Below are 23321 nucleotides of genomic sequence, written 5' to 3' on the forward strand. Positions count from 1 at the left end.
ATGCACGTGGTGGGACTAATGCCTTTGATATCCGCCAAAGTCCATCCAATAGCAGATTTGTGCTCTTTTAACACCCTTATCAACTTGTCTTCTTCTTGAGCCGTGATTAAGTTTGAAATGATGACGGGTAGCGTTTGATTTTGGCCTAAGAACACATACTTCAAGTGACTAGGTAATGGCTTTAACTCAAGTGTAGGTGGCTGCTCAGTTGATGGAAGTAACTTATTAGTCAAAACTGAATCTAAAAGTGAGATTGGAGACTTACCAGAGTGGAAGGGCAATGACTCGAGGGCAGCGACCATTTCAAGTACTTCATCACAAGGGGGTACGGCAATATGGTCAGATTGCATGCCATGGGTTAAGGCTACCTCAAGTGCATCTTCGTTCATTTGATCCAAATGCACCTGTGCCAAAGAATCAATAATATCAATAGCAAAACAAGAATGGTCCTCAATTGGATGTTTAATGGTTTCAGAAAGATTAAAATGAATAATGTCCCCATCAAACTCCATGGTCAATGTTCCCGTGTACACATCAATCTTTGTTCTTGCTGTTTTCATGAAGGGACGGCCTAGCAAGATTGGCAATGATGGAGCATGGCTTGAATCCTCCATGTCTAAAACATAGAAATCTGCGGGAAAAATAAGGTGATTGACCTGCACTAAAACATCCTCAAGGACTCCCTTGGGATAAGCGTTAGAACGATCGGCCAATTGAATTATAACTCCATCTTGTTTTAACTCACCAAGGTTCATTGATGCATAAATGGAATAAGGCATGACATTTATGGATGCACCTAAATCAAGCATGGCATGTTCAAAACGATTATGTCCAATCAAACAAGGAATCGTGAAACTACCGGGGTCTTTGCACTTGGTAGGTAGTTTACGTTGCAAAACAGCAGACACATTCTCGCTTACCTTAACTACCTCTTTGTTTGCCCTTCTTCTCTTTGTATTGCATAGGTCCTTGAGGAATTTAGCATACTTTGGAACCTGTTTGATTGCATCGAGAAGCGGTATGTTTACTTGCACCTTCCGGAACGTTTCAAGAATGTCCTTCTCGCTTTCTTCCTTTTTTTCTTGCATGAACCTGCGAGGAAAAGGTACATTGGGCAGATTAGGACGTGAAGTACATGAATTTGAACTTAAATTACCTGATTTGGCCGAGTTAGGGTGATTGGGGGCCTGCGGCATTGGGTTTTTCTCTCTTTCCGTGGGTGAGCTAGACACTTCCTTAGGTTGTGTCGTCTCTTCATCTACTTCCTGGGTAGATTTGGGATTGTTTGGCTCGGTCCCAACTTCTTTTCCACTCCTTAGGGTGATGGCCTTGGCGGATTCGAATCCTCCCTTTGGATTGACTGTGGTTGAGCTAGGAAGCTTTCCTTTATCTCTAATTTGTCCAAGGAACTCAGAAATCTGCCCCATTTGTTTCTTCATATCCATCATCTCCTTCTCGTTATTTTCGATCCGGTTGTTTTGATTTTGCAACCCCTGCGAAATAGAGGTTAGTAATTGCATAGCTTGATTACTTTCCAAGGACGTACCTGAATGAGATGATGTCGAAGGTTGTTGGGATTGTTGGGGTGCATACGGCTTGGAATAAAAACCAGGGGGGTTTGGCCTAAATCCTCCTTGTTGGGCAGCTTGTTGTGGTTCCCTCCATTTGAAGTTTGGATGGTCCCTCCATCCGGCATTGTAAGTGTTCGAGTATGGGTTGTTGTGATTTTGTCCTTGGAAACCAATTGCATTGGCAGATTCCCACCCACCATTCTCGATTAGTTGAGGGCACTTGTCGGATGGATGCCCTTGAATTGAGCACACGCCACAAACTTGGTGTTCTTGTGCTTTTGGACCAATCACAACCTGAGAAACAAGAGAAGTAAGATTAGCAAGTTGTGATTGAATTTCAGAAATAGCACTCACCTCATTTACACTTTGTTGCCGTGGGGCTTCCCTTTGGCCCACTCCTTCATATTGTTGAGCGTTGAGCGCTCGGTTGGCTATGAGAATCTTTGCATCCCTTGGTGTTTTGTCCACCAATGCTCCTCCCGCTGATGCATCAAGCATTTGACGTTCGATAGGAAGGAGGCCCTCATAGAAATATTGAAGGAGAAGTTCCTCCTTCATTTGATGTTGAGGACATGAAGCTACAAGGCCCTTGAAGCGCTCATGATAAGCCGGGAATGTCTCACCATAATTCTGTTGAATACCACTAATTTTCTTCCGTAGGAGAATCACTCTTGAAGTAGGGAAGAATTTCTCCAAGAAAGCACGCTTCATACTCTCCCACGAAGTCACCGTTCCTGGGGCTAATTCGTAGAGCCAATCTTTGGCCTTGTCCATAAGTGAAAATGGAAAAGCCTTCATCTTCAATATACTCCCATCCACAGTGACGGGGGTCATGCTCGAACAAACCACCTCGAACTCCTTCAAGTGTTTGTTGGGGTCTTCCATAGACAAGCCATGGAACTTCGGAATATGGTGTAACAAACTGGATTTGAGTTCAAACACCTCAGTCGTCCCCTCTGCAGCCGTGGGGTATTGGATACAAAGAGGCAATGCATTATCCAAACCCGAGGCCGAAAGCTCCTTGATGGTTCTATTATCTGCTGCCATGGCTTGTTCTTCTTCAAAAATTTGATCAGTGGGCTTTCCTTCTACACCTACTTCGTCCTCTTCAAGCCCAGGTTGTGGTGGAGGTTGTGGTGGCTCTTGTTGACTCCTCGTTCTCCTCAAAGTGCGTTCAAAATCACCGTCAAAGTCGGAGATGTTCTCTATAATCGGCCGAGAGCTACGAGTCATACACAGTACCTAAAAAACAAGAAAACAAACAAACTAAGAATCTGAAATAAGAATGCACGAAAAACAAAAAAAATAAAAAAAAAATAAAAATAAAAATAAAGACAAGGGACTAGCAAAGTTGCTAATCCCCGGCAACGGCGCCAAAATTTGATACGAGATTTATACGCGTACAAATTAAACCCTCTTTTTGACAATTGTAGTATGGATGTAAGTAGGGATCGTTCTGGACCGGGGATTAGGAGGGCTTGCTAAAACCTTCTAAATTGACTTGAGAACGTAAAAACAATATAAAACACTAAACTAGACTCAAAGAATGTAAAACTAAAATTTAAAACATTAAGACAAACCAAAAGACTCAAAACTAATTTTGGACGAATTTAAGATTATGGCTTGATTCAAACTACTTTAAAAACACAAACTAAACAGATTCTAAGCACTAAAGAACAAGAAAGTAAAGGGGGGGGGAAAGTTTTGATTTGACGAAAATTGAAATAACAAAACAAGTTAATAAACTGAGCGGAATGTAAATATGAAATTGTGATGGAATGAATGGAATGAAGGCTAGCTAAGGGGTTCTTCTCCACACATGTTATACTTGCATACAAGATTGATTCTCAGTTGGTCTTTCGATAAATTATGAAACTCAACACTCCGGATTAATTTGGTCCGCTTAAATTAACCGTCAAGTTTTCCTTAAGTTAATGAATTGGATGGGTTTGCGCAACGCAATTCACAACATTCTCCAAAAGTCCTTTACGTGAACGGCACAATAAAGATACAATCAAAGATCATTAAGCATTATGAAAACTATAAGTGTTGACGAGGCATTCGTTACTATGATGAGCATGAAACTCGTGCCAAGAATATGTTTAACACGATTGTTTATAAGCAACCTCCACTACTTGTGAATATAAGTTCATAACGATTAGGTGAAATTCACTTATATTCTAGCGTCATATTTATGCATGAAAATTAAGCGCGCATTCTTAATAAACATTCATAAATAAGCTATCAATCAAACGGTTAAACGAATTGAATCCACAACTTATGAAATTCCAACGAAAGTTAATCAATTCATATTGCAAATATAAACATAGTTTCGAATCACCCCCTACCTAAAGGGGGTTTAGTTCCTCATAACTTTGAAATCAAAGAAACACCTAAACATTCCAACAACTCAAAGCTTGAATTGTATGAACGTTTAAGCACTCTTCTCTTCCATACATACAAAACAAAGAGAATTAAAATGAAACTTTGAAATCAAAGAAACACCTAAACATTCCAACAACTCAAGCTTGAATTGTATGAACGTTTAAGCACTCTTCTCTTCCTCGTTGTAGCACAAGGTTTAAGGATAGGTTGTGTGATGGTATGAAGTGTTTTGGAGGGATGGGAAGTGGTTGGATAGTGGCTGCAATGGAGGAGAAAAACTGCACAGAAAATGGGAGGTTATGCACGGCAATGGATGTGTGTTTGTGTTGTGTGTTGTATTGTGAATGGAATGGAAAATGAATGAATGAATGCAAGGGTATTTATAGGAGTAATGGAGGGAACATGACAGCTAGGAGGTGGGTGGAAATGTGGCTGAATGTTTGGTGAATGATTATGAATGAATGCATGTGACTTGGCTAGGTTAGAAAGCTGGAAATCTGAAAATGCAAATGGGAATCTGAAATGCAAAGGTGGCCACGGTTTTGAGTGTATTTTGTGTTGGAAATGCATGTGAATGTTGTTTGTGTGAAGTGTATGTGAAATAAAGGGTGAATGGTGGCTGAAATAATGATGGAAAACAGCTAGGAAAAGTATGGAATGCATGTGAATTGTAAAGGGAAAAGCTGGAATTGGCTAGGAAGTCACGGCATGGGATGTTTTGGTGCATTGTGGCTGATTTGTTTGTTGGTTAAAGATGCATGTGGATGAATTATATAATGGGAAAGTATGTGATTGACAACTAGGATGGATGGTGGCTGCAATGATGAAGTGTGATGGTTGAAAATGGCAAGGGAAATGAATGTGTTTGGACGGCAAGGAATGGTGTTTGTGTTGAGCCCATGGCAATGTGATTGTAATTGGGTTAGGGCCATTGTTTTGTGTCCTCAAGTGCATACAAGGCCTTCCATTTTATCCATCACTTGGGCTCCAAGAATAAGCTATCCATCCTTAGCCCCATAGTGCTCCAAAAAGGGCCCAAAACACTCCACAATGCATCCTTTCGTCAAACACGTCTTATAATCCTGAAAACACACAAAAGAAGCATAAAGAACTAAAATAACTAAAGAAACATAACGTAAATGCACGAGAACAAGCCATTTAAGTTGCATGAATATGCTCCTATCACGTCCCTTTTTTAAACGTGTTCGACAAACTTATAACGAAATTACGTTAACTTTTAATTGTACGGCGTCGGTTACATTTTTTTCTTCAAGTTGTTATGACCAAATAATGATGATATGTTTTAATACATTGGTCCAAAACGAAGATGAACAACATCTACATACAAAAACATAAAGTTACTTGTAATGTGAAATATCGGTACCAAATCATGGTATCTTTAATCACGGATGCTAATTTTCAAACACAACGAATTTCCTTCTTAATTGAAAACCCAAATCTGCTTAAAATAAAACAAAATGACATCACAGGCCATGAGAAGATAGAAATGACTTCAAAAGTTTGAGCTACACCACTCCACCTATTCCTCTTCCGTTGGGGAAGCCCTGAATTGGAGTTATTTGGTAGTTCTTTTCTTTCTTTTTCTTGGGTTTCTTTTATTCTTTTTAAACACAAAATGCTTATCTACTGGCTGTTTTGATTATTTCATACTTGCTAAAACATTTTCTTTTTTCACCTACAAACCGAATTATAATTTTTGGAAAAATGAATCAGGCCTCACCAAAAGAGGAAAGTGTAAACATAATGTAGAGAAAAAAAAAAGGAAAGAAGAGCGGAAGAGAAGTTATACTCGAGAAAAAGCGTAACCTTGTCTGCTGGGATGAAACTACTATACTTTACAGTTTCGCTAATCTGAACAGTAGCAACTTAACGAATTCCCTAGTATACAAACAACATACAAATCAAAAGGCTAAAAACTAAATGTCAACAAATATACAATGTTAAAAAATCGAACCTCTGAATGCTTAGAATCCATGTCAGAATCAATTATATTGACAATAAGAAAATCGAAAATTTAATATGTGAGAGAACCGAAAATTCAAACAATCAAGAGAATTAATTTGTCAAGATGATTGTTTTGACAAAGCTTTGCGGAGTCGAAGATAGAGCAAACCTACATCAAATTAGACAAATAATACAATAAAAATTAGTTCAAGTACACACTCTTATAAACAAAGTAGCAAAAGCTTGATGATAGGCAAGCGTTCATGGTTGCGATGGTTATAGTTGCTAGAGCTGGTGATAGTATTGAATCATATTTCTCCATAGTTGCTTGAGATGGTCCTCCTACATCTGCTAGCTCACTTTGAGGAAAGCTTCAAACCAAAAGTTCATGAACCATGTTTCAATGCTCACACTCATGCTCTTCATCAAGTTCGTGAAGAATCATGATGCACAACAAATACACATGTTGATTCATCCACATTAAAGTCGAAGACCACTAGCCACATGCCACTACTCGTGGTCCCGATTTTTTCAAGATCAAGCATCAACGACCCTTAAAGAAACCACAAGTCTGATTCAAGATCATGTATACACCATCCTTGAATCAAATTTGTCTCTAGAGAAAAGAAGTAAATCCAAACGTTTGGAGGAAACCATGAAGCAAACACCAAACACTTGTGTTCTTCATCAAGCTCGTGGAGACTTAACAAGTGCAATAAACACGTGCCGATTCATCTACCACCAAAGCCGAAGATCACCCACCATGTGAAACCATTTGTGATCCTGACAACCCTTGAAGAAACTTCCAGCTTAATTCAAGATTTAGTGTTCATCACCCTCGAATCGAGTTCTATGCATAGGAACCTCAAAGCACAGTGGTTAGAGTACATTCATTGTGCGAAGGGACTTCAAAACGCACCCTCTAAACGTGACAAGCACATGTATACATCGTGCCTTGAAGTGGAGGCATTTGTAGATACAGAATTTGGTGAGTAAATGTTCATCAACATATTAAATTTCAACATGTCATGGTTTACGTCATATGCACCGTGTATCTCACAATTTATACATAGGACATGTGACTCATTAAAGCCGGACGAGTCATCAAGAGTGACACATATCAATATTTGGTGGATTAACTATAGAAGTAACTTTATTAATTCTTTGATTATTTTTAATTCAAATCAAACAAATTAATTGATCAAATTTAAAATGTGATTAATTGTTTGATTTATTTGATGAAGTCGAATCACGCAACAAGCCCAAAATCAAGTCTTGATTCTTTCGTCAATTAAACAAGTCCACAATTAAGGCCAGATCCAGCCATAGGCAAGACTTGGTGAGCCTATAAACATGATGCTTCAAGACAAAGAAATGAGTGAGAAATTCATCCTCACACCTAGACGCTCAAACTCTCAAGCCCTAAACACTCTCAAACACTCAAAAGACTCATAAAGCTCTCTGCATTCTTCGTCACACCTATGAAGAATCATCAAGCACCACTACACGTGCCGATTCTTCCATCCTCACAAGCCGAACCTTGTGGCATCTATTCATCCGAGATCAAGTCATCATGACCCTTGAATCGACGATCATAGACATACATCCTACAAACATGGAGATTGAATCAGAGGATTGAAACTTCATAAACAGAGAATGTAAACCCCAATATTTCTTTAATACAAAATCATTTATTTTGTACACGTGTTCTTGTGTTATTAGTCGCAGGAATTTTGCATTTACAATGATATATGATATAGTTTGATATTATTCATTAAAATATAAATTTCACATATCAATAGTTATGGTTGGAGCTCTGTTGACCCCAAAGATGGCCTTATCCAATAAAAACTTGCCACATGACAAGTCTTAAATATAATATTTTATCATTATTTTTCTATATTTAAAACTCTCATAAGATTTATCTAATGATCCTTTTTTTTTTCTCTCTTTTCCTCTCTCTCCTTTTTCTATATATACAAAGGGATCACACCAAAATGATGAAACTTTTAATATCCCCAAAATACCCTTCTCTTTTAAAATAGAACAATTTAATTTATATAAAAAATATAAATTAAACATACATAAAATTATAAAGAATGGTCATTTTGGTTCTATTCCCTAGTCAACATAATTGTTAGAATGAAACCTTATTTATTTAAATAATTTGATCGAGTTCATTAGCATTATTTCCTACAAATTATGAAATTTAAACAAATTCAAAGAATATTTTTATAATAAAACAATTACTATGATAGGGTAATATTGTTATTCACATAGTTCTAGCAAAAAAATAATGATATATTTTAAAACATAAAATAAGTACGGGCACATTCACAAAAATATATATATGGGTACAGATACAAATTAAATAAAAAATATGGGTAAATATTAAAATTCAAAACTATGGGTACAAATTATATAAATTAAAAAAAAGATACAAATTATAAATAGAAATATATGGAGAAAAAAATAAAAATATATATTGGGAAATGATTAATAAGTTTTTCTTTTTTTTTAAATTGACATATGATTACTTGTAAGTAATTTAACATTCAAATAATGACAAGGAGAGAAGTTAAGGGACATTGATAAAAAAATGAAAAATAAAAAAAGTTTCAAAGTGAGGGATGAGAACCTAATTCATCCTATAAAGAATAAGATGTAAACGAGCAAAGTGCTTAAAATCCAAATTAAACATAAATAATAATTACAAATAAATAATAAGGAATAAGATGTAAACGAGCAAATTGTCACACGCTTATGTTAGTAAATTTGGGAAGAAAGAGGAGAGGGATGTGAAGTGGAAAAAAAAAATGAACCATTTGATTAATCTCATGGTATATATTAATTAGTAGAAAAGTTTTTATTAGATTATATGTCAGTCAGCAAAGTTTAATGACAAGCAAAGTCCTACATAGGTTTTCCTCCAAAAAAGGGGGGGTTGAGGAGGGGCAAGCTCGGTCAGCCCCGTGCTTTTTTGGCATGATGGGCTATATATTTTTTTATTTATGAACAAACGATAAGTAATTAAAATTCGTCTTTAGTGAGAATCGAACGTGAATTATAAGACAACAAAGGAGTATACTGCTAAATCGTAAGGTGGTTCAAAAAAAACTGAAAACTGAAAAAAAATAATAATAATAAATGGAACCGAAAAAAGAAAAAACTGAACTGAACCAAACTTTATTGGTTCGGTTTCAATTTTGGAGGTTCCTCCTCTCTTCTTCTTCACCGGCTTGTTCATCTCCACCCTCCTCTCCCATGCCTCCGTCTCTCTCTTCCTCTCCGGCTCTCGACCCGTCTCCAGAACGCTGGAATCGGAAGACGACGAAGATCACGGTCCAATACTGCAGGGTGACACCGGAGACAGCTTTATCCCGTCGATTCCATTCCAGGTGATCAGTAATATCTTTTTTTTGCTTAATTCGATCGATTGGGTTTCTTGTGACTTGTTGGATCGGGCAGGTTTTGAGTTGGACACCGCGCGTTCTTTATTTTCCGAGATTTGCAACTGCGGAGCAGTGCGAAAGGGTGATTGAGATGGCAAAGATGAAGCTCCGGCCGTCCACATTGGCATTGCGAAAGGGAGAGACTGCCGAGAGCACAAAGGGGACTCGAACAAGGTATCTTTTTCTTTCGTTTTTCGAGTTGTTTATCGTCTCAACACGGTGAGCACTTGAATAGGTATAATGATTGAGAATTTTAGGTGGGGAAAAAGAAAGGGAGGGACCAATTCAAGGTGTTGGATGAGTTACTATTTGGTAATCACAAGACTGTGGGGAAGAATAACTTTCTCTTTAATTATTTCTCCATTGCTCCACAATCCTTGAACATCTTTACCATTAAAAAAATTATAATCTGTAGATTTGAGTATCTGGGAGCTCATGATGTGTGTTGACAAAAACAATTTTGCCCCGATAACCGGGGCGGTCCCATTGACTCTAAAGTTATAATTGATGGAGAGGAATGGTTGAAAGAATGTCTACTTAATTCATTTTCCTCCATATGAGTTTGTCATGCTAGAATTTTAAAAACACAGTTGATCCCTGATCCAAATTATGTACAAGAAAGTGATATCATACCTACGGTAATATGATGGGGTCGTCATAGTGCTGTGAGATGCTCTAGATAATACATTATTATGATTATTTTCTTCGGACTGAACCTTCGTTTTTTAGTGTACTTGACAAGTTGAGACTCTTATTCTCCTATGAGTCAGGGCATGTTGTGTTCTGTGACTTGCAAAGTGAACTACAATATCATTTGAGTTCATGTTTTATGTTTCTGCAAACTACCAGTAAAAATTTCTAGAATTCTGCTATACTAGCTTATTTAAGTGCCTTCATCTTTGTAAAGTTTGTAAAACTATCAGTTTAATGTTTCCTGAAACCCGTTGACAAGAAAAAAAATTGGCAGGGATGTCATGGAAGATGATTTCTGAAAGGTCCTTGCCACTTCACCTTCTGTATCATAACACTCTCATACCTTCTTTTATCAAGTTATGTGTTGGATGTTGCATTGGTTTTATCTCATAGAACACAACAAATCGCCATTGGTTGGACTTTTTGGTGATGATCAACGTTGCATATGCTAGTTTTAAGGTACTTTACAGAGAACTTTTCTCAGCTCGTTACATTAACTGTCAGTTTATACTTGATTATATTTCAGGCACATTTATTAGCGCATCAGAAGACGATAGTGGAGTCCTGGATATTATTGAGGAAAAGAAAGCCAGGGCAACAATGTTACCAAGAACCCATGGCGAGGTATTTTTTTATTAACTATGCATTCTTTGGGGTAATGCATAGGAATGAATTGGAATTTCAAAGCCATTAAGCAAATGGTTTTCATTGTTCATGTAGGTTTGAATGCTACTTTTAGCATTTTTTTTAATAGAAAAAACAATTATTTTCTTTTTTGCAAAGAGAAAATGGTGTATCTAATAATGTTTCTACTTTCACAAACTTTGTATAATGTTAACCTTTCATCACAGGGCAAGTCTAAATTAATATGAGTAATGTGGCGGTATCATCATATTGCAGGCATTCAATGTTTTGCGGTATGAGATTGGCCAGAAGTACGATTCTCATTATGATGCATTCAATCCAATGGAATATGGCCAACAGAAAAGCCAAAGAGTACATACTTAACGAGCATCTCCTTAATGTTTTCGGTTATGATCTGTATCATATTCCACCCTGTTTTTTGTTGGTTCCTGCCAATTAGAAGATCCCTGGTATTTTGATATGATAGTTTGCTTGTTTATGCACCTAAAAATGGCCCCCACCAGCCAAAAAAATAAAATAAATGAATATATGAAAAAAGAACCAAGTGATTTGTCATCAGAATTGTGAACCTGGACAGTAATCTCTATAGTAGCATACCGATAAGCAATCTTCATGAATTTACTTGAACGTTATGTCATGTTCATAACATGAGTTTTTATTGGCAATAATGGGTAACCATTTTACTTCCGAAGAAATCAGTTTTGCTTGTCAACTTATGGCTTTTTTGTATTTCATCTTCTGCAATACATATTTTAAAATGAGGCTTGTTTTGTTTCACTTGAGGTGATGAACAAACTTGTAATGACGGATTATCAAATGGTATTTCCATTGGAAACTTTTCTAGTTATGCCATTGGAGTATATTTGTTGCGTCACACCAAATTGTTTGAAACAAATATATGATTATAGTTTAGGCAGAATTTCCATTTTTTTAGCTCGTGATTTCGCCTTTCTGTAGATATTGATGTTGCTTCTTTCTTAAACCACTGACACTTAATTGTTGCACCATCACACTCAATTTTGCAGTTTGCTTCCTTCTTGTTGTATCTGTCTAATGTTGAAGAAGGTGGAGAAACCATGTTCCCTTTTGAGGTTGGTTAATTTTAACACTTACTATTATTTTCAAATGTAAGTGGTATATTTCCAGGTACTCATCCTACCACTGTTATTCGCCGAATGGTGCAGAGATGGGTATGAGCTATGATTACAAGAAATGCATCGGTTTAAAAATTATGCCGAAGCAAGGGGATGGACTTTTATTTTATTCGGTGTTTCGAAATGGCACAATAGATCTGGTAAATTACTTATCTTAAATCAAATCTCTGATGCTTTTTTCCATTTGTGAATTATGTGAATGATGTGAAGTGGGATGGGAAACATGTTTCCATTTCCTTTGGCATACATATTATTTGAGGAAGTTGTCCGTATACAGAGGATCAACAACTATTGAGGGCTTGAAAATTGGAACGGTCATTTTGGTTCTCTTTCTTTCTCACGCTCTTACCGGTGATTAAACAAAGAGTCTTGTGGTGCTTATCTTTCGTGGTTTATTCTCCTCATCTCGAATGTGTAAACAAATTGCAGACATCTCTTCACGGAAGCTGTCCTGTAAGCAAAGGGTAAAAGTGGGTTGCAACAAAGTGGATTAGAAACCAAGAAGATATGGATTAAGAGTTGTTTCCGGAACTGGTGATTACGTCAGTCCATAGTGTAGTCAGTGCTGGACAATGAACCAGGTTCTTGCAGTAGCACTACAATTGGTCTTGGATGTACAGGTCGATGATCGGGTGCTGCTTGAACTGCCGGATGCCTTGAAAACCATGTCACTTGTAGAAGGATTTTTGTGTAGCTTTACAGCTAAATAATGAAAAGGCCAAAATGTAAAATGGTACTTTGAATCGTGAGTTCTTGGTGAAAAATCGAAATTTTGAGTTTCCTTATAAATATTGGCAAGACATAGGAATCATGTTCATGTTCCATCATCCCACCCAAAAAAACCACAAAGGTAGATGTTTATACTTTTAAACACTATAATTTGATCCTTTATATTTAAAAAATACAACGTAGCACTCTTTTAAAACTATAAGATGTTGAGATTAGAGTGATTTCCCGCGTATCCTCCACTCAACGGCACAAATAAGGCAACTTCATATTAAAAGGACCGTTGGCCCCTAGACTGTAACGGCCACTTCCCCCTTTGAAAAACAATAAACCCCTCTCCTCTCTCTCTCTCTCTGCAAAATTGCATCTGAAGCAAAATCTTCCCCATTTCTAATCGCATTCTTCTTTCAAATTCTACAATTCCCTATCGAAATTCTCGTCGGTTTGGAGTCCGAGTCTTGATCCCCGTTCGTCTCCTCGGAGATTATTGGCCATGGACCTCGGCTGCTTGGACTTGGGCTGCATCACCGTGTCGCACAAGCACGGCTCCAACGAGGCCGTGCTTGATACAGACAACAAAGAAAACGCCGGCGGCGAGCCAGTCCCCCCAGCCCCAAGGTCGGAAAGGTGTAATTCTTTCGACTTTCCGTTCAGATTCAAGACTCTTGGATATGATCCATTTTCTTGGAACCAATTCTTTGTTTCGGTTTATCGAATTCTCTGTTTGTTTTTGCAATTGGATTGGCTTGGATTTGAAACCCTAGGACCTCTCCTGCAAGCAATATTATTGTTTGGTTTTGATTTGGTACTTTAATTTCTGGTTTTCACTGATCTAGAGCCCTAAACCCTTTGTTTTTTATCTTCATTGTTGGGATTGAAGCCAATTGAATTTCCAAAAGCCCTAGAAATTGCTGTTTGTTTGAATTTTAGTGAATCCAAAATTTAATCCCCGGCCAGTTATTTTTTGTTAATTTCTGAGACTCTGAGTGTGTGTCTACTATTTACTTGTTTTTTTTCCTCAGTGAAAACAAATAAATTATTCATTTACGGGTTATGTGTCTACGATTAGCTTAGCCAGGATAATTCACTAAATTCATTTAATCTTTAGTGAAGAAACGGATGTGCACTTGCAAATTTTGTTCAGGTGAAGGTTGGATTGGCCATGAAGAAAACTTCTCTGTCCTAATCCTACCTTTGTGTGGGGATTGGGAGGGATATGATTTCTTCATGGATAATCCATCTTCTACCTTCGCTCGGACAAGACATGCAAGTTGGCATCCCTTTTTCATTCAACATTTATGGAATCTATCCGAGCCATTCCTAGACACCAAACGAGGCGTCCAGTTTTAGCTTTATTTTTATTTTGACTCAAAGGTCTAACCATCATTTGCTTAATTTCATATGGCTTGCACTTGGTAAGATATCTTTATCATTACAATCATACAATGGATGTTGTAAAGAAAGAGGTAAATATTTATTTGGCTGAAGAGTGAAGAGATGAAATGATTTACCGTGCAGGTAAATCCCTCTACATTGTTGTGATGCTGAACGTGTTTATTTGTTTATTTAACTTGACATTTGAGTATGTAGGCCTTACAAATTGGTGTTTGTGTGTATATTTCGATGTTCTTATGTCTTTTTTCCGATACCAAATGGCGATCTTGTTCCAAGTCCTGTTGTTTAGCTTTACATCCCTCTTTTCTTCATTTTTTTCAAAACTGCAGATTAGAAGTTTGAAAGAGGCTAGCCTATCAACCCTGAATTCTGTTAACAAATCCACATCACAAATCAAGAAGCCTTCTCATCGTAGAACCTCTCCGCTGAACTGGTTCCCGAGAAGAAAAGCGGACTCCTACCTCAACAGGAAGATCAAAATGCTGCAGGTTTTGCTTCTCTCTTGAACAAACACTCGCATTTTATCTGGATTAACTTCCATGTTAATCAGATTACTAATTATTGGCTTTTCACAGGAAGTAGATGTGATGAATTTAACTCTCGACGAGACTCTAAGCGATTCTAATCCACATTACTCAAAAGTCCTAAGGGAGAAAATGGCAGCAAAAGAAGCTGCACGAAAAGCAGCGTTGGTGGAAGCATCTTGGTGTCGAATACTTAAGGCAGCAAGGTGATAGTTGGGTGGACTGTAGACATGAATATTTGAACTTTTAAGAGGTAATTTCGTACTTACAACTTTTTGTGTTTTTCATTTCAGGATCCAAAGCAAAGAAGCTGAAGCGCAGCTGTTGGAAGTAGATAAAGCTGAAGCTGAAGCTTTTGAAGAGGCAACTGCCATGGGAGTTATCATGTATGACAAGCCAAATTGTCCTCAGAAGCCCTGTAAAATAGAAACATCCATTGTTAATGGCGGAGGGTCTACTACTCACACGGTCACAGCATCTTTTGAGGCTGCATTTCAGGTTGATAAAGAAGTAGCTGCAGCAGTAAAGATTGCACTAGTACGGCTCGGAAACTGCCCATCTTTTGATAAAGATGAATTTAAAGAACTGCTTAAGAAGATTAGCGAGAACCCTGATACCGATACAGTTGAAAATAATCATGAATCGTCTGAGTTTACTTCAGAATGTGAATCAGAATCTGGATCAGAACTTAAAAGCAGTGTCTCAGAAAGATAATACCATTTCCAATGATTTGAATCAGAAAAAAATGGCAGATTTAGAGGCGAGACAGAGGAAAAACAGAAGGCAGTCTTTTGGTAAACTTAATATGGCAAAGATAGTGGACATGATGCTTGAGAGACTTCAATGTTTGCAAGAAGATGAACTCTCTTCTCTTGCCACTATAATTGCTACTTGTGGTTTAAATGCTGCCTTAGCGGAAAGCAAGCTGCATGATTCAGGCTCTACTGCTGAGACCCTTCCACAAAGAATAGCAGTGGTTAAGTCTGAGATTCGAAAGAAGCAACCTGCATCAGAACTCCCAAGTCTAGACAAGTTTTTGGTTAAGCACACGACTAAATTTGAATGAGAAGTGCAAGAAGCCAAGGATAAAAGGAATAAGTCAACGGAAGGAGCTGCAGAAAATTCTGACAGAACTGTTGATGAGAAGGCCAGTTCAGAAACCATTCCGGGCTTGGGAAGCATCCTTCTGAAGCATGGTTCAAAGTTTGAGAGAGAGATCGAAGAGGCAAAGAAAAATTCAAGAGGAGATTTTGAGATGCTTCAAAAGAATTCACAGGGACACAAAGTATCATCTGAGGCCATCCCTGACTTGAAAAGTACGCTGATTAAACATTCTTCAAAGCTTGAAAGGGAAGTTGAGGAGACCAAGATGAACTTTGTGGAAACATCTGCTTTGAATCACAAAAAAGAGAATGACTCAGAACCCCCCGGCCTTGATAAGTTCTTAGTGAAACTTGTCTCGAGACTTGAGAAGGAAGTCCGGGAAGCAAAGAACAGAAGGCAAGCTGACACACATGAAGGAGTTAGGTTCCCGTAGTTGAAGAAGAAAGTTGAATCATCTGCTTCGGTTGCACAACCAAAAGAAAACGCTAGTTCTTGTTCTGACGAAGGATCTGTGGGGAAACAAAATATCGATTTAAATAAGGATGTTGAAGAGAATTCTAGGATGGAGCAAAATGGAACTGGATCTTCATTGCAGGTTGGAGAAGTGAAATCTAGTGCAGTGGAAACAAACTCACTTCACAATTTGACGTCTGAAGCTAAAGAGACTGAAGATGGCTTAGACAAGATCTTTGTCAAACCAATGCACAGGTTGGAAGGGGAGAAAATGAAAGCCTCGGAAATGGGAAACAATTATGAATATCGTACACTCAAAAAGAAAAAGGGGGGAAACAGTGATTCACAGTGCGAGGGATTGGACAAAGTTGTGGTAAAACATGTTTCCAGACTGGAGAACGGGAAGATAAAGTTCTGTGCAGAGGAACAAGCAAGTGAAGTGAAGAGAAGTTACGCAAAATTGCATTCACGTGCAGACGAAGCATGTGGTTTGGACCAAATTCTAGTTAAACACAAATCAAGGCTCGAAAGAGAAAAGGATGGTGCTGGTCAGCAACCAGAAGATCCAATTAGATAGTCGGTAAATCGCAAAGAAACAAGGAGAGAGAACTGCAAGAACAATGGGGAGGTTTAAGCTTAGGAAACTCCATGAGACCAAGAGAGAAGGCGGCTGCTGCTCAGCAACCAGAAGACCAAATTAAATTCTCTGTGACTCGTAAAGATTCAAAGGCCCGAGAACTGCAAGAACAATGGGGTGGTTTAAGCTTAGGAAACTCCATGAGGCCACATGTTTCGAAACTAGAACTTGATAAGGTAAGTTCTCCAACTCTTGTACTTATTGTATTGTTTGCAATGCAATGCTTTCTTCCTGCAAAAATAGAGTTTAATTCTGATTGTTCTGTTGGCATTTTCATTTTCTGTTCATTGAAAGCCCTTGAACTTTATAAGAAGCAAAGCACGAACCATTGGCAACAAAATGGGTTGTAGAATCAACATTTTTAATCTTTACTGATCTTAGTTTGTACACGATAGAGTTGAATTGCACAGGATGTTTAAAAAGAACACAGAGAATCTTTACGGATGCTACAAATTGATCAACCAACAAACGGAATCCCGTAGATTACTATAATTGTATTGCTCAAGTAACTAAACCCTCTCAAGCTCAGTGTTATGCTTGTCCAATTGGTCTTTCAGCTCCTTTTTCCACCCTTGGATCAAACTTTCATGCTTCTTGATGATCTCGGTCTTTATCCTCAACTCCTCTTCCATTGCATCAATCTCCTGCAAAAATGAAAATGCACCAACATTAAGGAAACAGTGATTAGTGGTCCAAGGACAAGCTAAACAACACAGCCTTCAGATGACCTTTCTTAGCTGTTCAGCCTTCGTTGGCTGATCCTCACGTTGCAGACTGATAAAGTACAGTTGAAGCTTTTTGGCAGCTTCCATAAAGTCTCTGGCATGCCGCTCCACATCAACTGGAGCAGTAGCAAAATAAACGCCATTAGACGAAATGCAAAAGAGAAGGTAATAACATTGGTGCACGGTGTGCAAGCCAGGATCAGAGAAGATGCTTCACCTTCGTTCACTAATTTAGAGAGAGTGACAGTCATAAGGATCGATAAAATGATTGAATAAAAAAACTCTGCTTATGCATGTGACTACTTGCATCTCAAGCATCAGGTCACGTCAACCCTGTTACAAAGGTAAGATTAAAGATCCATGGAACTTTGTAGCCAATGAAAAAGATGACTTTTTCAGGTGGGTATACAAGATTAAAGGAACAGAATGTTTCATCGAAGAGAAGGATCTCATGTACAGACAGTATTCTTGAACCTAATTCTTCCATCATAAGATATGCACAACAGACAGAATTGAAGCTCTCATGGTACTCATGAGTGAATTTTATTCCGGGCAGAGTTATATTATGTTATCTTCAAGTTATATCGGTATTTAGAACTAAAGAGCGAAGGCTAACACTCAGTTATCTGAGAGTGATTTCACCTATGGTTGTTAAACAAAATGAGAGTTTTCAAATACCAAACAATTGGAAATCCTGCATCACAATTATTTGAATAAACCATCCACCCTTCTCTTCCAATCACCCAACTCCTATGTTTCGGTATAACTCAAACGCTCCCATGCCAAAGCTGAAGCAAGATACTCCAAAACCGAGTGAGCCAACCAGTTTAATACATACGATATTCTCCCCCAGGGCCAACACAAGATACTCCAATTCTAAATCGTTACACAGCTATCTTACAAGGTTCATTTTCTCCAAGTTGATCAATGTAGAAATCAACAAACAAAAATTAGCCGAAACGAACATGAATGCACCCATAAAGATAACATTTCATCAACACAGCTTTAAAAAAAAATAAAAAAAATCCTCAGAAAACTTGTAGAGCTAGGTATTGGTACTGACTCTGATGAGACGGGTTGGGAGAGCGGTCAATCGCTTGAAGCTCTCTGGCAGGCAAGCATGGAAGCAAAGCCGCCTCCAGCGCCATTACACACGAAACCATGTCTCCCCTCGGAGCCATTTGAGATTGCATCTGTGCATCACTTTGGTGCTGTTGATCTACCACTTGTCTCTCAGCCATGTCAAATTACAAAACAAAAAATACCCAAAACCTGCATCATACCCACAAACCAAAACAGCAAAAGAAACGAAATTTAAGCCTGAATTAGATATGTAAATAAGTACTTTGAGTAAAAAACCCAGGAAATAAAAATCAAATGCAAAACAATTAGAGATGATTTGGTGGGAAAATAAGTACTTTGAGTAAAAGTGTGCGCCTTTTTCGAATCAATTAATCATACAACTAAGCAATGGTGAATTGAATTATATAATAGAAGAAATTTAGAAGGAAAAAAAAAAACCCAAAATGCGTAATTCTCAATTTCAATTTCAGACAAATTATTCGAAATTTCTACCTGTCGACTTGTGTGAGACTGAAAGCTTCAATCAGAACTCGATTCGACGAAACAGTCTCTCGTTCAGTGTAGAAACTGAGCCTTTCACGTCTTCTTCCTTCTATCAATTTTGAAAAAAATTGGAGCAATATCCTTAATTTTAATTCAATTGTAATTATAATCATTTTCGTTAATAAATTTTATCAAAATGAGTTATGTTAGAAGAATTAATGTTACAACTGGGTTAAAGTTGAGAGACATTTACTCCAATTTGGTTAAAATTGAGGGAGTTGAATTAAAGTTGAGCGATCGTAGCTATAATTTTTCTCATTTGGTTTTTTATATTTATCCCTCAATTCAGTCTTACGTGCGTGACAAATTACTTATTTTGATAAAAGTTATAACTGAATTAACGAAAAATATCATAACTGAACATTTTAAAAAATTAAAAAACTTATGCAAATAAATTTTTAGTTAAAAAACCATTACTTTAATTTAGTTAAAATTCAGAACCATTACCATAATTTTCCCATTAAATTTTGTTCATTTATTGGTTTCACTCCTATTTTCCTCTCTTCTACCCTGTTTTACTTTTGGGTCAAAAGCGTAATTACAGTCTAGGACTACAGATTCAGCAAGACCAGCCCAAAAGGGGAAACAGCGCAATGCTAACAAGAAGCCCAGCACACCAACAGTCAAACATCAACCAATCCCTTCAAAACAATTGGTTACATGAGGCTGTTGAGTTTGGTATTAGACCCTATAATTCGACTGTAACATGACAAGTTTGTTAAACCCTTTCTCAGAATGATCACTATATAAGGAGGTCAATGAGAGAAGGTGTGCACACCAATCATAGCCAAAAATCCCATTCCGTAACTCATACTTCTTTGAAATCCAAGTGACGATGAGATCATAATTGTCAGATCTTGATTTCGACATGCATTCAAGGTACTGAATTGAAATCAGACGAACATCATCACTTCACTATATTTTGAGGGAATTTTAATATGCACCAAGGTATAATACACCAAAATATTTAACCGTTAAGATTTTTATTCATTAAATCTTTAACCAAACGAACATCAAATCATCCATTACATTGATTAATCCGGTGTATAGTAGAATTTTTGTAATTTAAGTTAGCACATTAAATAACGCTAGGGGTGGTAATGGGGAGGGACGGAGACGGGGGTGCGACCTTCATCCCCCGGCTCCATTGGTGATTTTTTTTTTTCTCCATAACCGCATGCATAATCAGTTCTTTTAAACGGGGAATCCTCATCCCCACCTCCACGGGGAAAGGTACCTTCAAACCTGCACCACCAACTTGCCTATTATGAAAGAGAGTGCGATACTAATATATAAGTATTAAGCAGCTTAAGTTGGATACCTATAATACTATTGCCAGACTAATGTGTGTTTAATTTATTGTATCAGATTCGTGAGTTTAATATATTGGACTCATGAGTTTAAAACATTGATATCACACTTACATTTCTTTGACTTACCATGTAAAGTCTTGTATCTGAGTGTGATTATTTCAAATTTTGAACTTTCTGATCAATTGGGTTTTCCTTTTTTGTTGATGTTTCATTGTGGAAGCCAGCTGGAGGCCAACAAGAAAGCGATGAACATCCAGGTAGTCTCTTTGCAATCCTTGTCTTTGAATTGTTTTAATTTAGATGGATTTTTCTGCTTTATTTATTATTTCAGCTACATTGTTTTGATGCTTAAATTTCGTTTGGAACAAGGATTTCATTGAAATTGTGTTTTAGTTTTACGCCATTTGGTTAAGAGTAATGAATAGTTTCATGGGATGAATTAGATTTAATCATTTAAGATTTAATGTGTGTGCTTAATCAAATTTACTTTTCTGGATGTGCGATACGCAACCTAAATGATATATCAATGCTTTGTAGTTTGAGATGAGTTTTTAAACTCAATTACAAAGTTTGTGACTTAGTTTGCTCTTGATATATTTTGTCGTTGGTGTTATCACGCAACAACGATACATTTTGGCGAATGCAGTGCAAGGTGTGCATGTAGACATTTATATGTACCACATCAGAGGTGAAGTGCCGGGAACATGCCAAAGCAAAGCACCCTAAGGCTGATGTTACGCCTGTTTTCCACATCTGAAAAAGTGATCCTAGAAGCTGAAGAAGTTGCAGATTGGGACCGGTTGGAGATTGTGTTTCATATCGTGTGTATTTTGTTACCCTGTTGATGAACTTCTTAGTTAATGAAGTTGTTTATTCAAGCACCCAATATGCCAAAAGAAAATAATGTTACTGATGACTAAGAAAATGGAGTTGATTTCTGACTGATGAATTGTACTCTTTGAAGAACCCATTTTGGCGTCAGTCACGCGTATTGACGGCTGTGTGTTTGTGATGCGCTCACTCGTAACTGACGCTAGCTCCCGTGATCCTTGTGGAAAGTTTGTGGGACGTCATCGTGACTGAATGCACTTATTGCATTAGAGCTAGCCTTTGAAGCCAAGTCTTGTACTACTGGTCAGGCAAATTTGTTGGAAATATACTTAAACCAAAGGACAGTACCAAATCAAATAAAGAATAAACTGGGCAAGGATTGTTTGCCCTCCCACTTCCGATGCCCTCTCATGCCTTTCTGTTTGTGTGTGGTCACGGTTAAATCACGTCAATATTTTATATTACTATTCATTTTTTTCTTATTATCTCTAACAAAAACAATATAAAATGTTGACATGGCTTAACCGTGACCACATAAAACAAGAGGGCACGAGAGAGCCCCGGAAGTGGGAGGGCAAACAATCCTTGTCCGAATAAATTTCCAACTTCACTCAAGTAGCCTTTTACCATAGTTATGAAAAGGTATTGAGCTCTTACATCTGGGTGTGGATTCGAAATCTATCTGTGAAGCCAAAAATAATCCCAAAAGTTCTAGAGGCGACACGTGGACTTTTGCTCAAGAAATACAAGATTGCCCTCATTAAATGGGCAGGCTCCTAGATACTCCCACACGCAGCTCACACCCCTGAAGGTCTCAGCAGCTGAATACGATTACCCACACCTCACCTGCCCTTAGCAATGAAAAATCAAAGCATTAAAGATAAGGAGTAATTACCAAAATCTTATCTTTAATACATTCTCAAATGAAGATTGACTCCAATCAAGTAAGTACTCTCAATTTAAATCAATTAGGGATAATTACTCTATTATCTCAAAATATTATTTCCTATTTAATATCTTGAGAATATTTCTCTATAAACATTAGTCAATAGGATGCCGCCATGTGTACCCTAACACTATGGCCAGCCCTATCTCCTATAAATACCTCATATTCTACCAAATTTCAGAAGCTTTTGCCATTCCTAAAAAGCCTTAGACACTTTACTCTCTCAAAGAAACTGACTTAGACATCGGAGATTCATTAGCCTAACCCCCCTCCCCACCTCGTGGGTGTGTGAGGCTTAGGTCCTTGATCAAAAGTGTTAATTGTTTTGCAGGTGCATTTTCGTTGAGACTGAAGACGGCAAAAATTTGCATCAACACCATCGGTGACTAATCTAACATCTTATCTATTTTTTGAACCAAAAAAAAAGGTTTTTGAATGAAAAGGCGCTTGATACTAGTCGCTACACCAACATGCCCTTTTAAATTAGAGGTATTTGTTGATTTGCCCCCTAAACTTGTATGCAGCGGCCAATTTTCCCCTAGACTTTAATTTTAGCCGATAACCCCCTTGAACTTTTTTAATTAGCCAATTTCCCCCCTTGAACTTGAATTTTAGCCAATTACCCCCTTGAACTTTTATAAATAGCCAATTCCCCCCTAACGTTAGATTTTAAAAAAAAATTCATTCAGTTTTTCATCCATCCAATTTTTCATCATTTTTGCCCTCATACAATTGTCATGTGTTGTTTCCGTGATCAAGATGGATGGACAATTGGATGAAAATTTTTAAAACCTAACACCAGGGGAAATTGGCTATTTATAAAAGTTCAAGGGGGTGATCGGCTAAAATTATAGTTCAAGGGGGAAATTGGCAACTTCATACAAGTTCAGGGGGTAAATCAACAAATATGCCTTTAAATTATGATAGTTAAAGACGCTCAAGACGTATTTAATGTAATGAGAAACATAGTTGTGTCCATCCCATTGATCATGTAATGGAGACAACCACATACTGATACAATCTGATGTGAAATTTGACATGAAAGTTATATTTTACACAGAGATTAAATAGACGTAAGATGGAAAATATCATAAAAACTGGGTTATGTGATGCGTTTAGAAAATATATAGCATTGTTGAAAGGAATATACTTGGCATCTTTCTTTGGAAGTAGCCA

At 37.5% G+C, this 23321-nt stretch overlaps 1 protein-coding gene and 3 pseudogenes across 2 annotated transcripts; 3 read left to right on the forward strand and 1 right to left on the reverse strand.

Moving 5' to 3' along the window:
• The first annotated feature begins 9094 nt into the window (after nucleotides 1-9094).
• LOC103930081 lies at nucleotides 9095-12654 on the forward strand (annotated as a pseudogene).
• A 174-nt stretch (nucleotides 12655-12828) lies between these two features.
• On the forward strand, nucleotides 12829-17055 carry LOC108865415 (annotated as a pseudogene).
• Nucleotides 17049-19141, reverse strand: LOC103939390 (mediator of RNA polymerase II transcription subunit 28-like). Of its 2 annotated transcripts, none has more exons than XM_009349473.2 (4): nucleotides 19005-19141; nucleotides 18493-18701; nucleotides 17433-17545; nucleotides 17049-17348 (listed from the first exon to the last, which is right to left on the reverse strand). In XM_009349473.2, the coding sequence occupies exons 2-4, from the start codon at nucleotides 18668-18670 to the stop codon at nucleotides 17214-17216; spliced, it is 426 nt and encodes a 141-aa protein (XP_009347748.2). In that variant the 5' UTR covers nucleotides 18671-18701; nucleotides 19005-19141; the 3' UTR covers nucleotides 17049-17213. The 2 variants fall into 2 exon arrangements, with proteins under 2 accessions (XP_009347748.2, XP_009347749.2); XM_009349474.3 differs by lacking the exon at nucleotides 19005-19141 and adding an exon at nucleotides 18848-18998.
• A 1430-nt stretch (nucleotides 19142-20571) lies between these two features.
• Nucleotides 20572-21133, forward strand: LOC103939400 (annotated as a pseudogene).
• Nucleotides 21134-23321: the final 2188 nt, after the last annotated feature.

The sequence above is a fragment of a genome, unplaced genomic scaffold, assembly GCF_019419815.1.
Source record: "Pyrus x bretschneideri cultivar Hongxiangsu unplaced genomic scaffold, Pyrus_bretschneideri_v1 Contig77, whole genome shotgun sequence".
Lineage (NCBI taxonomy): Eukaryota > Viridiplantae > Streptophyta > Magnoliopsida > Rosales > Rosaceae > Pyrus > Pyrus x bretschneideri.